Source organism: Phragmites australis, chromosome 20, assembly GCF_958298935.1.
Source record: "Phragmites australis chromosome 20, lpPhrAust1.1, whole genome shotgun sequence".
In the NCBI taxonomy this organism is placed as follows: domain Eukaryota; kingdom Viridiplantae; phylum Streptophyta; class Magnoliopsida; order Poales; family Poaceae; genus Phragmites; species Phragmites australis.
The window spans coordinates 9,172,135-9,188,682 of NC_084940.1; the positions used below are offsets into that span (position 1 = coordinate 9,172,135).

Consider the following 16,548-nt stretch of genomic DNA (forward strand, 5'->3'; position numbering starts at 1 on the left):
TCCAACCGACCCCCTTTATTTAAGAAACCCTCAAATCTCCTCTTTTACCCCCTACATCTAGGGACTCCTCATCTAACCCCTCATTTGTGAGAGAGGAGAGAGAGTTACTAAATATTAATAAAATAAAGATGATTCGAATATAGAGGTCAAATATGAGAGGTCAGTTGGAACACGTTGAAAAATAGGGGATGAAATCTGGATGAGAAGTCCCTAAATAAGAGGAATAGAAGGTCAAATATGAGTAGTCGGTTGAAGATGCTCTAACTCATTGCTGTTGTGGCAATTTGAGGTATCCTGACACCAAGCTTCTGTGCTCGGTACAAGTCTGGATCTGGGCTACTGCTAGTTAAAGAAGTCTGCATCTGGGCTACTGCTCCAGCTTCTGCAGTTATTTCTCTACCATTGATAGCGAAACAACACTTATCTTTTTCCAAGAGAGGAGGAATCACATGTCTGCTAGATCAATGCCTCAATATCCACCTCTTCATTGTTCATATGGAACAACAATACTCCATCAAGCTCTCCTCAGAGTCCTTTCAACAAACTCTTTAACTAGAGAATGATCGACATCGGCCCATCGTCAGGCCCTCACACCGCAACTGAAAGCATGACAATTGGTGCGATTTTCGCAGAAAGAAAAAAGCCGGGAGCTTTCGGTGCAAATCCTTCAATTTAAATCTGACAATACGATCCCAACCTCCACTACGAGAGCATTTCAAAATACCATCAGCACATCCTAAATGCTCCATGACAGCGTACCAAGAACAGCACAATGTTTCGCTGCGGCACTCAAGGCGAGCCCCCACTGCACAACTCGAACCACTTAACAAGAGAACTGACAGCCACAATCCCAGCGAAGCACCAGCATGTGAACGTCGCGATCCAAACAACCCGGCTTTTGTCAGCTATCAGCCCATGATTGGGATTAAATTTGGTGTTGCCAATAATAGGCGAAAAATCCAATCTTTTCAGCAAGTGGCACAGGAGACAAGGAAAACAAAGCGCAGCAGCTGGTTATTCTAAGTGAAGAGATCTAGTCATGTAACCATTAGGTGCGATCACTTAGCTCTAGATTAAGATGCAATTCAAAGTCCACAATGCGCTACCTAATGAAGGAAACGAACTAATGATTTTGTATAATTTAGCGATTCACCACCTGATTTGGATAGACCCTGGATCAGAATATGGTTTATCTAGCTGTTCATTTCTTTGGTTGTCAATGATGTAATTGTAGAAATGATTTGGTCAGTTGAGCACTCAAAACTGAACAAAGAACATTGCTGAACAATTGCAGCTTACAACAATTGGAAGAGAAATCCTCGCGGAATCGGGAACCAATCATCAATCGAAACAATGCTGGCGAGCCGCTTCCAGCGCCGCTGCCGTTGTCGCGGCAGCCACTAGCCCATCACAGTATCACACTAGTTCTTCCAGGCGTAGACGAGAAGGGAGAAGCCATCACCGCGCTGCAACTCGGCGTCCTCGGGGCTAGCCCAGTCCATGACCGTCGAGCCACTCGCCCAGGACGCGGAGGAGGACGCCACCGACGCCGAGGACGAGGAGCTCGCCTTCGCCAGCCTGCGCGCCTGCCCCCTCTTCCTCCGATGCTCCCCATTGCTGCTGCTCTCGCTCCAGTCACCTCTCCCCCACCTACCAACGTAGCCTGCCCAGCCTCCGCCGCCTCCCCCGGCCTTGTCGAGCAACTCCTTCTCCTTGGCCTCAGCCGAGTCACGCTCTTCGACGCCGCCGTCGCCGAGCTCGAATCGAAAGACGAACACGGCGTGCGCGGGCGGGGGCGCCACCACGGCGAGCGCGGCGGCGGCGTCGGTTGGCGACGTCTCGCGCTGGGGGAAGAGCCAGTTGTGGAGGTCCCAGGAGACCAGGACGCGGTCGCCGCCGCCGAGGTCCACCTTCTCGCTGCCGCGGAACTTCCAGCGCAGACGGCGGACGTGGAGCACACGCTCGCCGTCGACGGAGATCGACATGCCGACCTCGGCCTTGTCCCTCTCCCGCTCCCTCTCCTTCCCATTTCCCTGCACCTGCCCCCGTGACACGAGATCCACCGAGATCTCCCGCTCCTTGCCGCGGACGGAGACGCAGGTCTTGTGCCCGCGGCCGCTGCCCCCGTCGCGCATGGACACGTGCTCGCGCCGCGAGATGAGAACGGGGCCCGGGGCCGGCGGCCGCCGCGCCTTCGTCTTCCTGTACGCCTCCTCCGCCATGTCCCCCGCGACGACCGCCATCTCGCCATCCACCACGACGGCGACGAAGTACCCGGAGGACGGCTCCGGCGACCCGTTCGACGGGAACCGCGCGCGCGAGAGGTCCCACGCGAGGTCCACCCGGCGGTCGCGCACGCGGAAGCGCTTGGACCCGCGGCGCCGCCAGAGCAGCCACGGCCGCACGCGCACGGCCACGGTCGCCTCCTCCTCCTCCTCGTACTCCACCCCGCCGCCGTCGTCGCACCCGTAGTCGGACGAGGAAGAGGGCACGGAGGACCCCGCCGAGACGCGGAGCACGGCGCGGAGGCTGAGCCCGAGCGCGGCGCGCGACCAGGACAGCGCGGCCAGGCCGAGGCGCGTCTCGTAGACCGACGTGGCGAGGCTGGTCCCCGCCCCGGAGCAAGACCCTGACGACGCCGCGGCCGACGCCCGGCCACCGGGCGCCGCCGCGGCGCGGAAGCAGGCCGGCATCGCGTCGGGCATCGCTTCGCCTCCCCTTGGGTTGGGGATGAATCACACCGAAAACCACGAGATTTTGGGCAAAAAACGCAGGCTTTTGTTGGTTTTTTGGGGTGCGGTTTGTTCGCCTTGCTCAGGTTGGACTTTGGACCATGGCCGGGCGCGCGGCGGGAGGATGGTACATATAACTCTGACGCGGTGTGACGGGGGTCGCTGGCTGGCTCGCGGCGAAGGGGGCTCGGGCGCGGTGGGGTGGGGGAAGGGTGGCCGCGGCGCGTTGCACTGGACCCAACACCTGCGGTGCGGCTACGGGGAAGGCAACTCCGAATAGAGTGTACATAGGTTATCTCATTTATTTATTTTTTGCACTTAATATTTATTTATTGGGTTTTTCTATCTAATATAAATTTCAATACAAATAAAAGACCCTGATATCTCATGTGTCTACAAAGGCTGATAATTTTTTTCTTCTATACGGGCTACAGGCATCCGTTGCGGCTTGGATCTAGTTACGATCCTCACACGCTGAGAGGGTTATCTTCACGTGGGTTTTGATTGAGCCTGTTTGCATTAATTACAAATTTTTAATTTTGATTCTGGTGCGTGTATGGTTTTAAACGCACTATTTACGAACGGAATTCTGCTCGGTCAGTGTCGGATTAGTGGTTATCAGCTAGGATGTAAGGCTGAGTTGTTTGGGTAGAAAATTATTCAATCAGTTGGATTAAGCCTAGAGCTGAACATAAAACAATTGTAGAACTGAATCTTGAAATTTTCAAAAGGATGTAGACTTTGTCCTGTTTTGTGATATTACCGTAGTACCTTTTCTAGATAAGAGCAGATAATTGGCACGCCAGCGAAAAGATTGAATAGTATAGTAAGGTCAATAACGTGGCAAGAAGTCAACACAAGAGAAATAAAATCATAACCGAACTTAGCTATCAGATAACGTCACAACATCTAAAAAACTGTTAATTTTTTTCCAAAAAGATACAAATGTATGTTCCTTCCCTGACTTCGGCTAGGCCACAGAGGCGGCCAAGGAGCTTTAGCAGTGACATGAAGGTGTCATGAAGAAATTGCAGGGCAACAACATAGTGATTGGATGGAGCAAGGCGGCAGTCGTAGGCTCATCTGTAGACTTTCCTGGACCTCTAAAGCATGTACAGGGCAAAACCGCTCCAAGTGTCGTATTTCTTAATTTCATGTGTTTTTCCGTAATTATACAGTCGAACATTAATTTTATCTTATTATCTGAACTGGAGCAAACCCATCACCTTTTTTCCCAAAGAAAAAAGTCTCGATCAGTGAAGGTTTGGACTAGGCGTTGCTCGAGTAAAGTGGTGGATCTAAAATCAAATTTTAAGAGGCATAACTTTCTTCTTCTTCTCCTATTTTTTCTTTTTTTTTCTTCCTTCTTCATCTCTTCTTCATTTTTCATGCTTAAAAATTATAGGAGGGCTTAGGGTGCGCTCAAGTGTTTTAGGATAGCTCCCGTTGAATCCGCTCTTGCACAAGTCTGACTAAGCCATGTTGAATCGGCTCAAGTTAGGTCAACTCCACCATTGTCAAACTGAAACTCCATCCAATTTTACCCCCTTGGAGATTCGAGTGCAAAAGTCCATTGAATATGCCGCTGCAAAATTCTGTTTCGACACACACCGTCGGAGTAATGTCTTTGGACAACGCATTACAAAGTCATTGGGGTGGCCGTGGGTGGCGCTTAGAAGACCACGGTGACGTCACCACTGGGATGCGGGAAGGTGACTAGACCTGCAACTGCATCCGACGGTGGCCGTGCTACTGGGGCTGACGGCGGTGAGGAGTGAGAAGCGAAGAGGCAACGGTTGGAACTTGGAAGGCGCTGAGAGTATGAGACAAGGAGGTCACGGCGAGTTGCCAATGGCTGTCAATTTCAGTTGCTGCCACTGAAACTCTGTTCTACCGGTCACAGTACACACGAGCTGGCATTTCTTTGAAAAATCCTGGTTCTACAGTGGTTGGTTATTCTCGAATGCACGACGACTTTGCTGTGTCGTACCAACTCAAAGCCGAGAACTTTGCGCACCTGCCTCTCTGGACTCTGCGCGCGTACGTGCATCATTCGAGAGGGCACTCCTTTTTGCTTATCAGCAGGCTTAATCATGAGGCGAGGCCTAATCATGCGACATGGTGACTGGAAGTGGTCAGCCGGCCGGAACCTCGATCCGTTCGTGCTGGACACTCCCCGCCCGCGGAGATGGACTGCATGCCGGTCGCGACGTGCATGCGTGATCAAACCCAGAGGAGACAGCCGAGTCGGGGAGGCTCAAAAAAGGCGGAAAAGAAACCGAAGCACCGGCGAGGCGCAGCGCAGGTGTAGAGAACGAGCTAGCAGTGCTCCACTTCCACTGGATTTAGCGCCAAGTAGTAGTAGAGCACGTGAGCTTAATGCCATGCTAATCCAGCGTTGATTATGTCTTCGTAGCCGTGGACCGGACCAGATCATCGGACCGCACAGGTAAGACCGGAACAGTAGAGAACACCAGGAAAATGAAGTAAATTTTATAAGACCTTATCAGAAAGATTCTCGTAAAACCTCATTTATACTATTTATCTTATGATCTAATGGCTGGACTGAAGAGAAGAGAGAGAATAAACACGTGGTATTATATTAGAGAGGGTCTTTTGTAAGACCAGTTTCTATAGAATTTGTTTTCAGGAAAGAGGAGAGAAGCCGAGTAGTTAAAGCTGGTGCGGCAACTGTAACCTTTCGAAGGGAGGGGACGATGAACCCGGTGGTTTGTCAAACATTACAGTCAATACACGACGCTTGCTTGGCGGTTAGCCATAGAACTAGATGAGCTCATATGGCACATATGGTGCCGGACCACTCGACCAACCCGTCGGCGGTCGACTTGCACGTCGTGTCTAGCCGACGTTGGCTTTTTTACTCTAACTGACATCGCCTTCATCTTCGTTTCTTCGGGCGTGTCCTACCATTCGTTTGCCAGTTGCGGCCCGTGCGCATGGAGGGAATCGGATGGCAGGCCGACCTGCCTGGACAGAATGCTCGACAGCGGGAGAGACAACAGATCAACGTGACGAGGGCATGTGCAGTGGTAATCATCTATAAAATTTATGTAATACTACACGATATTTCTCCCTCATCATCCTCTCTCCTCTACACCATTTAAAATCTCATTTGACGTCTCTTATAAACAGCTAGCATCACCCTACTTTACACGCCTTCACACGGTAGTTCACCCGTCGATCATTTGTCGCGCACCGTCCGTGATTCGGTGCAGCCGTTTTGTGGTTGATTGGTGGCGGCTGCATCATGCATGCATCTCCTTTGGATTGGATTCTCAGCGAGCCCTGGCGACGACTTGGACCGTCTCAACCCTCGAGTTTTAATTCTCATGGTCGCCGTTCCACAACTGCAAGTCGGCCGCGCGCATATGCTTCGGTTCAGCGCTCGCTCGTTTTCTTCGTGCTTGGTTGTGAGACGAGGGGGACGAGCACATATCTTGTTGACGAAAACCACGATGATCAAACAGCGTGCGCTCACTTGTCCGACACAGCTCGAACGCAGAAATTGACCTAGATTTGTCAGTGTACGATAGGTTCGTGGCTCCTCGATCGTTTGAAACCAATTCGATCAGACATATACGTAAATGGAATGCACGTCAAAACTTAAAGAGGAAACAAAGAGGATTTCGCTAGTATATGTCTACACGTACGCAATATCGCCACGTACGTGCGGGCACGCAGCCAACAAAGACGCCACGAAGCGAAGTGCAGCGTGCCAGCCTGTGACCCGTCGCACTGTGGCGCGGCAAGAACTCCTCGACGCCATGCCACCGTCGAACATACCTCGTGATCGGTGACAGCGACCGGGCAAACCGACGGACCGGCCGGCGGAGGTCTTCCGACGACCCGATTCAAGTGGCGCGGTCGATGGCCCCGCCTGGGTGCCGGTGCGCGACCAGCCGGCACGGGAGGGAACGCCGGGGCTGGCCGGTTCCTGGCCCCAGACGGTGGCGCCCGAGGCAGCAGCCGTCGTGCGCGATGTTGCATCTGCCGCGTGCGTGCCAGGGCCCCAACCAAGAACGGATTCGAGTTCGCTTTGAGCTGTTGTTGGTCTGAATTATGAAGATCCGTCCGGACTGGCCAGATGCAGATTCTTTTAGAGCATATCTAATAATTATAGATAGTTATTATTTCTTAGCTAAAAGAGTATATTTTTTAAAATTTATGTGAGTCACACTGTTCACAATTCTCTGTATCTTAAAAAGAAAGTAGATATTAAGCGATTTGTAAATAATAACTTTTTATCTTTTTTAAGAGCTAGTATTTGATCTTCTCTCCTCTATGAGATTTGAGAAATCGTATCAATCACACCATTGAGAATTATGTTCTCTCACTAAGATAATAGCTATTTTCAATCATTAGAGATGCCTGGAGAACCTGTGTCGAGCGTTTGATTTTGACCGAATCTACTGTAGTAAACTGCCCGAGAAGACAAGTACGACATCCATTGCATGCTCGATATAACAAGTCTCAAAAAGAAAGAAAAAAACAGAGATCACACGCTTAGGTGGCGTGCTATGGTCTTCTGGTCCACGGTCTTTCGCAGTTTCGCTAGTGCATGCGACAAAGGACTTCAAAGGAGATGTACGCTGCCATGTACGACTCGTCTGCGTTGATAAGTCTACTGATGACAGTTGACACTCAACAAGCGGCATCATGCGATGAGCTCTATCCATGTCGCTACTTGTTCAGAAGAGAATTATGGGCGTGTTTGATTCTTTTATCCGCTTGTCTCGTTCGATAAGGTTAGTTTTGCCAGGGTCGAAAAGCGGATTTGGCTATTTGCAAGATGAGCATGAGCATCGAGGTAGCTAGCAAAGCATTCAAACGCGTGATTTTTTACTTCGCTAAGCAAAATAAACTGCAGCAAAGCTACCAACACGCCCTATGTGATGGCTGGATGATGACATTTGGGTTTTCTGGAGAGGATTATAGCTCAGACTGCCGAGATCAAGATTCAGAATGAAACTGTCGAGTACCCATAATTGCAAGGATAGTTGGGTAAATGGCACAGCAATCATCACCACACAACATGATTTTGAAGAAAAAAAATGGTCACCGCATATGCACTCTGAATTTTTCTCTGACCGTGTCAAAGCACAAATGATATTGATGCACAGGTCGGACAGTCGGAGATTGCATACAAAGAACTATCCCTTTTTTTTTATTCTTTGTATGCCATTGCAATTAAAAAAGATAATCCAGAAGAAAATAGTGAGCTGATGTTGAGACCTGTATAGAAAAACTCAGCATGGTACCTTGATGATAAATACTGCATGCACAAATGACGCCTTTTTTTTTTTTTTTTTTTAAATAATTCCCAAAAAGAATGAATTGTTGTTTTTTCTAGATTACATGGATGATACACACGTGCACATCACTAATACACGAGTTGGTTCCTAGAGCCCCTTCTCACGCCGACGATCAGGGTTCAAGCCCCAACGCTGGCATAGAAGGGGTCTCTGTTCCCCTTCTATTTAAAAAGAAAAAGTAAAATCATTTACAAAATCCTAATGAAGTTATACTTTCATACCTCAGTCACTGTATCCAATCCACCGACTGACACAGACCTCACTAAAATTGTATACACCCCATACCTAGCATGGGACCCATCCTAGGGTAAATGAAGATAAAACTCATTTACCTCATCTGGTAAGACAACCGATTGCCGATGTTGAGCATGCAACCCAGACGGGTGGCTCGCACAACGCCAACGCTCACCACTAAGACACTAGATTAGAGAGCTAGAGCAACTAGGAATGGGAAATGTGCTACAATATTTCGAACAATGGCCCATATACAGTATTAGTGCTACAGTACCTATCGGGTCAGCATAACCCCTCTCCGCTAATTTGAATCCAAGTAATACATGGATAAAACCCGCCCCTCCCTTTTCTCTTGCTCATATTTTCACGGGATTTACTCAACTGCCACTAATTTAACTATATTATGATAAAATATCACTCCTTACTCATTAATACATAAGATCACCTTTATCAATAACATATGAGTCTAAATGATAAATTTTCAAAACCTAACTAAATTAATGTTATACAAGTAATTTTCTCCTGTTGCCAAATTCAAATTCAAATTTCGAAGGCGCTAACCCCGCAAACCTACCCCCAATTCCCCAATCCCGCACCACCCACCCGAAACCCTAGCGCTCGCACGCGCGCGCGCACACGACCTCCGTGTGCCGCGCTGCGCCAAACCTACCATGGCCGACGCCGCCATGAAGCTCCCGCTCCAGTCCAGCTCCGGGCACAACGCCGCCGCCGGGGGAGGCGGCGGCAAGACCATCGAGGAGGTGTACCAGAAGAAGACGCAGCTGGAGCACAACCTCCTGCGCCCCGACACCTACATCGGCTCGGTGGAGAAGCACACCCAGGCGCTCTGGGTCTACGAGGGCGGCGCCATGGGGCACCGCGCGGTCGCCTACGTCCCGCGCCTCTACAAAATCTTCGACGAGATCCTCGTCAACGCCGCCGACAACAAGCATTGGGACCCCAGGATGGACGCGCTCCGCGTCGACATCGACGTCGCCGGGTGCAGCATCTCCGCCTACAACAACGGCGACGGGATCCCCGTCGAGGTCCACCAGGAGGAGGGCGTCTACGTTCCGGAGATGTTCTTCGGCCACTTCCTCACCAGGAGCAACTACGACGATAATGTCAAGAAGACCACCGGCGGGAGGAACGGATACGGCGCCAAGCTCACAAACATCTTCTCCACGGAGTTCGTCATCGAGACAGCTGACGGGCGCTGCCAGAAGAAGTACAAACAGGTGAGATGTTTGCGCTGTACCTTACGCATTCTTGAGATGAGTATTTTGCTGTTTGGGTTGGTATTTCAGGGTGGCTTAGTTTAGAAATGTATATTTCTGGTACATATGACAAGTAGAATACGAGATTAGAATTTTTGGCTTTGGAATCAAAATCAGTTGTTCTGTTGATCTACCATGTCATTTTAATTATGCGTCTTTTGTTGTAGTGTTGAACATGCCGAGTAGGGTATTGGAGCGTGAGGGCTGGCATAGTAGATTGGTAGGTCTATAAACATTTTGCCTTGACTAGTTTAGTGTCCATGCTATTTGATTGCCTAGAAGTCTTACGATTTCTTAGGAGTTAGGACCTGCCCATAATTTCTTGTCTGGTATATGACAAGGTTACTTCATTCTTTTTAAATTTACTTTACTGATCTATAGTTGTTTTGGGGTAGATGCTAAAGTTGTGATGAAATTTCGGAGTTTTAGTAATATTTAGTACTAAACCTTACTAAAGGTGGGGTAATAGTTTGTAGCATTAGTTAGTAAGGTTTAGTATTAAAATAATATATGCCGTAGCTAATTTAAAGCGTACCATTAGGATCCAGAGTACTTGTTAAGGGATAATCACTCGAATGTCCAGATACAAAGTATGATGTTCTTTCTGGAATACACATGCAGGTTTTCCCTGAAATCATGAGGAAGAAGTCAGAGCCCCAGATTACCAAGTGCAAGCAGGGGGGAGAACTGGACCAGGGTCACCTTCAAGCCTGATCTTGCCAAGTTCAACATGACCCATCTCGAAGACGATGGTGTAGCCCTCATGAGGAAGAGAGTGGTTGATATGGCAGGCACTCTCGGAAAAACCGTGAAGATTGAGTTGGATGGTCAGAAAGTTCCTGTAAATAACTTCTCAGATTATGTGAACATGTATATCAAGTCCGCTTCCTGTGACAGACCTGAAGAACTTCCAAGGTTTTGTTATAGTTTCATACAAACAAAAGCTCTCACGTTGGTATTTCTGATCATTCACACTTGCCTTTCTCTCAGGATTTATGAGAAGGTAAATGACTGGTGGGTGGTGTGTGTGAGTCTAAGTGAAGGGCAGTTTCAGCAGGTAAGTGTGGGCTATGTTCTGTGTGAGTAGTTTCTCATGTTGTGGTTCAAGTTGCACCCTACTCATATTTTTTGTTGTTGTTGCAAACTTGCAGGTCAGCTTCGTGAATAGAATCGCAACTATAAGGGGTGGAACACATGTTGATTATGTCACCAACCAAATTGCCACCCATGTGATGACCATTGTGAATAAGAAAAACAAGAATGCTAACATGAAAGTGCATAACGTGAAGAGCCATTTATGGGTCTTCGTTAATGCACTCATTGACAACCCTGCCTTTGATTCACAGACCAAGGAGGCCTTGACCGCTCATCATGGAAGCTTTGGGTCAAAGTGTGAGCTTTCTGATGATATCCTCAAGAAAGGTATGTGATGAGTTCACTTTGGTAGCCTGGTTTGTGTAGTTTGGCTGCACCACTAGTGCCAATGCTCACTTCTTACTAACACAGTTGAAAACGGTGTTGTCAGCAATCTCCTCTCCTGGGCTGATTTCAAACAAAGGAACTAAAGAAGACTGATGGAAGCAAGATGTCAAGAATTTCCGGCATCCCAAAGCTTGAGATGCGAATGAGGCTGGTGGGAAGGACTCTGACAAGTGCACCTTGATCCTTACCGAAGGAGATTCAGCAAGGCTCTTGCTGTTAGTAATGCAAATTGCAAGCTTTCTGTATGCCATAGTGTGTACTTGAACTATCAAACTGAGAATTGAGTTTTTTCCCACTGCAGATGTCTGGCATAGCTCTAGTAGTGAGAGATCACTATGGTGTGTTTCCTCTCAGGTGTAAACTGTTAAATGTGAGAGAAGCAAACCATAAGCAGATAATTGAAAATGCGGAAATTCAGAACATTAAGCAAATCCTCGGTCTGCAGCATGGAAAACAGTATGATATCACAAAAGGCTTGATATATGGCCATCTCATGATAATGACAGACCAGGTTTGTCAGACAACATACCCAATTCTATATCATCAAACTCAAGTTACTTGCTCTCTCAAATTCTGAACAAATAAATTTCAGGACCATGATGGTTCCCACATCAAAGGATTGTTGATCAACTTCATTCACTCATTCTGGCCATCTCTTCTTAAAGTTCCATCCTTGGTTGAGTTCATCACTTCGATTATCAAGGTAGGGTGACAGTCGGGGTACACCTGTGAGCATCTTTTCTGTATTTACAATATTTATTTGTGGTTCCATGCTAACTTTGCACTGAAGAAACTATTTATTTCTGCCAAATGAATATATTTTGTAAAGTGGCTGTTTGGTTGTACTAATGACATTTGAATTTACATGTCCAGGCAACCAGTACCAGGAATAAAACTGTCCTCTCGTTTTACACAATGCCATAGTATGACGCATGGAAGGATAGTTTAGGAGGAAATGCAAGTGCATGGTCTATAAACATTGTTACACGGACACGGACACGGGTGTCGGAGTCCGACTCGGGTGCGGGTGTCCGATTCGGCAAACTATAAAGAGGATTCGTCAAGGATTCGTCATATATATATATTATTAGTTTTATTTTTTTATGTTTTAAACCTAAGTATATATATAAAATATATGTATAACATAGACATCTAACTCTTCTTTAATACATTAGAAGGGGAAATAAAAAATCATAGTTCTAATTTAGAATCAAATTCACTGGAGTTGTCAAAGAAAATAGAAAAGAATAAAAGTGAAATGGGCTCAATTCATCATTTGTTGGCCATTTGGCCCATCCAGCCACTGGCCCATCTAAGGTCTAAGCTGCACGCCCTAAGCCCCAGCCGCACACTCCTCACTCCTCCCGAGCCCTTGCTGCCGCCGCTTGCTGCCGTCGTCGCCTCTCCGGCTCTCCCCCAACTGCTGTCGCCGCCGCCTCTCCGGCTCTCCCCCAACTGCTGCCGCCGCTGCCAGCTCCCCCCCCCCCCCAGGCCGCCGCTGCCCCCCCCCCCCCCACTGTCGCCTCTCCCCCGCTGCCGCCGCCGCCTCTCCCCCGTCTGCTGCCGCCGCCGCCACCTCTCCCCCGCCGTTGCCGTTGCCTCTCCCCTGCCTGCTGCCGTCGCCTCTCCCTGCCTTGGACACGGCCACACCGCGTCGGATGCGTGTCGCACCGCGTCCGACGCGAGTCGACACGGCGATACGCGTCGACGCGGCAAAAAATTTGTGGACACGCGTGTCCCTGTAACACAGTCTATAAAGTACTATAAGTTCTGCTTTGCCCCTCTAATTTCTGCTGGTTTTTTCATGGTTGTTCCACATGTGTTTTCTTTTCTATATTCCTTTTGAATGAAAGACTTTTCTTTTGTCTTGTGGTCATTAACTATGGAGACCACCATTGTTATGTAGTTAATTGGTACATATTGATACAGGGGCTGGGAACAAGCACAGGCAAAGAAGGTGTGCGGTACTTTAAATATATCAACAAACACAAGAAGGATTTTATCTGGGTGGATGACCATGATGGTAATGATATTGAGTTAGCATTCAGCAAGAAAAGGATTGCTGATAGGAAAGACTGGCTTACCAACTTTCAGGTTTGCTCTTGCATCTGTTCCCAATTAAACCTATGTTCATCTACTGGATCAAAATTAATGTGCATATCAAATTTCAGCCTGGTACGTATCTTGACCAACGCAAGAAACAAATCAAGTAGCGTGATTTCATCAACAAAGAGTTGATACTTTCTCGTTAGCGGACCTGCAGCGGTCAACACCTTCAGTGGTAGATGACCTTAAACCAGGTCAGAGGAAGATTCTGTTTTGTTCGTTCAAGAGGAACTTTGTTAAGGAAGCTAAGGTGTGTCATCCAAAAGAATTTCGGCACTTCTTTTGTATTGCTGATTACAGGGACATATTAAAGTGTTACTATTACTTCTATTGACCACAAGTGACTCAGTTCTCTGGTTACGTGTCAGAACACTCAGCATATCACCACGGCGAGCAGAGTCTAGCTAGCACAATTGTTGGGATGGCTCAAAGTTTTGTTGGCAGCAATAACATAAACCTTCTGTACCCTGGAGGTCAGTTCGGTACTAGATCTCAGGTGAGAAAACAACACAAAAGCTTACTACCATCAAGGTGCTTTGTGATGACCCAGTGTTTTTTTTACTAATTTTTTTCACGCATGTTTGCACATTAATATTTCATTTCAGGGAGGAAAAGATGCTGCAAGTCCTAGGTACATCTTCACCATATTGTCACCTATCACTCGAGCATTTGGGAAAACGATATTCTTCTTAACTATCTAAACGAAGATGGACAGTCAATTGAACCCAACTGGTAATATTAGCTCTTAGATTATCTGTGCTCAATGATTGCAATCAGATACTGATAAGTAGCTAAGACAAGCCTCCTTCACTTTAGGTATGTGCCAATCCTTCCCATGGTTTTGGTCAATGAAAGTGAAGGAATTGGTACTGGATGGAGCACCCAAACTGTAATCCAAGAGACATTGTTGCCAACCTACGACAGTTGCTGAATGATGGTGTACTGAACCAATGTACCCTTGGTACAGGGGGTTCAAGGTCAGTAACATGAGTCAGTTTGCACAATCCTGTTGCTCTAGAATGCCGTTTTTTTTAAAAGGAAAACTAATGGTTGTATTGGCACAAATTTTCCATTCACAAACAACAGGGCTCTATTGATAAGACAAGTACAAAGGCAGCTGGTGTCACGCACACCATCACCGGTGTTATAGAGGCTGTTGACAGTACTACACTGAGAATTACCGAGCTGCCCATCCGCCGCTGGACTCAGGACTGCAAAGAATTTATTGAATCTTTGGCTCCAGACCCCAAGAACAAGGACAAGAAACATTTATCAAGGTAATTGATTATAGAAAACTCTCTCGCTCGGGTTTATGATATTTCTCTCGTAAACGATGTTCTTCAATCACAATCAATTTACAGGGTTACACGGTGCAAGGTGTTAGTGATGATGTTTACTTTGAGGCCATATTAAGTGAGGAAAATATGATTATCGCTAAGGAAGAAAGACTGGAGAAGAAGTTTAAGTTGACAACAACAATTGGAACGGCAAACATGCACTTATTTGACTCAGATGGTAAAATTCGGAAGTATGACACTCCAGAGCGAAGTACGTGTGCCATCTTATGTTGTGGACGCCTTTGTCGGCCGAACTTATCGGCACAAGAGGCTTGGCAAAATCGGCCCTGCGGCCACAACTTCATAGGAGACGGCTTAGAATAGATAAGATTGCTTTGTTAGAGATAAGTCAGGGTCTTAGAGATAAGTTAGATAGGTATTCAAGGTATTGTTAGTTGGATTGTGAGGATGCCGGCTCTCTATAATGAGCCGAGATTAATGAATAAAGCAAGCAAGGTTTAGATCTAAATCCTACTCAGAGCCTCCATTGAGAGGGCGAGTTAGCTATCTAACCTTGCAATTCTCCAGCCATAACATCTTATTTGTTGCTACAGACCCTTTTTCTGTGTCATCACTAGAAGTGTGAAAAAAATTCAGTACTTGAAGAGTTCTTTAAATTGAGGCTTGGATTCTATGAGAAAAGAAAGGTACATGTGTTACATTTTGTTCTCTTCGGAATATTTGCTGAACGCCGTAGTTACTAATTTATGTTGTGAAGAAAGCATTATTGGAAAATATAGAGCTGGACTTGAAGAAGCTTGGTAACAAAGTTAGATTCATCAGAGCTGTTGTTGATAAAGAAATCGAAGTCCGTAATAGGAAGAGAGCAGAGCTGTTCCTAGAGCTTCAGCAAAAGAATTTTGATCCTTTCCTGAAGAAAAAGAAGAAGGCTGAGCCAGCTGCTGTTGGAGCTACAGAAGAGGAGGAAGAAAATCAAGGGAGTCCTGAAGCTGCACAAGGAGTTAATGGAAGCGACTATGAATATCTCCTCTCAATGGCAATTGGCACCTTCACTCGGGAGACGATAGAGGAGCTCAAGGCTGAGAAGGCCAAACTAGAGAATGAAGTTGAGGAACTGAAAAGAACATCAAAATCACTTTGGTTGAGAGACCTTGACGCAGCTGAGAAGGAATTGGATGTAAGCAATGCTGCTCTCTGCTGCTTTGTTGGTTGATTTGTGTTCCACTTTCTCACTTGTTTCTTTTGATGCAGGTGCTTGACCAAATGGATGTAGAGACTGCAGAGGAAGGAAAAATGCGGAGGAAAGAAAAACTATAGTTCTTTTCGATAATATTATTTTATTAAAAAATTGTAAAAATAATTAAAAAATAGGTACTTATCGGCACGCGGAGTACCGATTAGTGACCTATCAGCACTCCACATGGTGACATCCTACGTGGCAGTGAGCCTAGGGGCCTGTCGCCACATGGAGTGCCGACAGTTCTTGTGTCTCGCAGACGATATTAATTTTTTTTATAACTTTTTCGTATGATATCGGATGAAGATGATCTTTATATGAAAAGTTTGTCTTTTGATGAGCAACTTTTTAGTTGAACGTCTTGCACTTTTAGTTTATTGTTATGCATGTTGTAGCATATATTGTTGCATCTCAATCATGCTCATCATTGCATATGTTCTTTAGTGAATGAGGATCCAGAGTGTGATATGGGTGTGTTAGAAGGTGACATTGAATCACACGGGTTATATGAATTCTGTGTGGGTAGCATCAGACAGCCGCTTGAACAGCAAGACAAGCATCTAAGTATGTTTTTTTTATTAATTTGGATTATATGTGTTTAATGTGATAAAATATACTTTATATACGTTATGCATGTTATTAAGTCGACGTCGGGTCTTGAATGGGTAGAACCTATGTTGATGCATTAAATCCCGTCTTGAGTTATTGGTGATCCATCTCCTTGTAACTAGAGTTTAACTTGATGATGATCTAGTTTAAAAGTTAATCAAAATGCTTAATTATGCATAGATTCTTTGGTAGAAGTTGAGCGGTGGTTCAATCTCGTTCACGAGCTATATGCTTTAATTA

General features: G+C 46.7%; 1 protein-coding gene and 1 pseudogene across 1 annotated transcript; one reads left to right on the forward strand and one right to left on the reverse strand.

The window, feature by feature from the left end:
- Positions 1–1,127: 1,127 nt before the first annotated feature.
- On the reverse strand, positions 1,128–2,917 carry LOC133902221 (uncharacterized). Its single transcript, XM_062343827.1, has one exon. It carries the CDS (start codon positions 2,703–2,705, stop codon positions 1,422–1,424), a length of 1,284 nt encoding a protein of 427 aa, XP_062199811.1. The 5' UTR covers positions 2,706–2,917; the 3' UTR covers positions 1,128–1,421.
- Positions 2,918–8,857: 5,940 nt separating this feature from the next.
- LOC133902105 (DNA topoisomerase 2-like) lies at positions 8,858–15,994 on the forward strand (annotated as a pseudogene).
- The last annotated feature ends 554 nt before the right edge of the window (positions 15,995–16,548 follow it).

Excerpts from the sequence above, each read along its gene's own strand:
- LOC133902221 (XM_062343827.1), bottom strand. The coding sequence starts at position 2,705 with ATGCCCGACGCGATGCCGGCCTGCTTCCGCGCCGCGGCGGCGCCCGGT.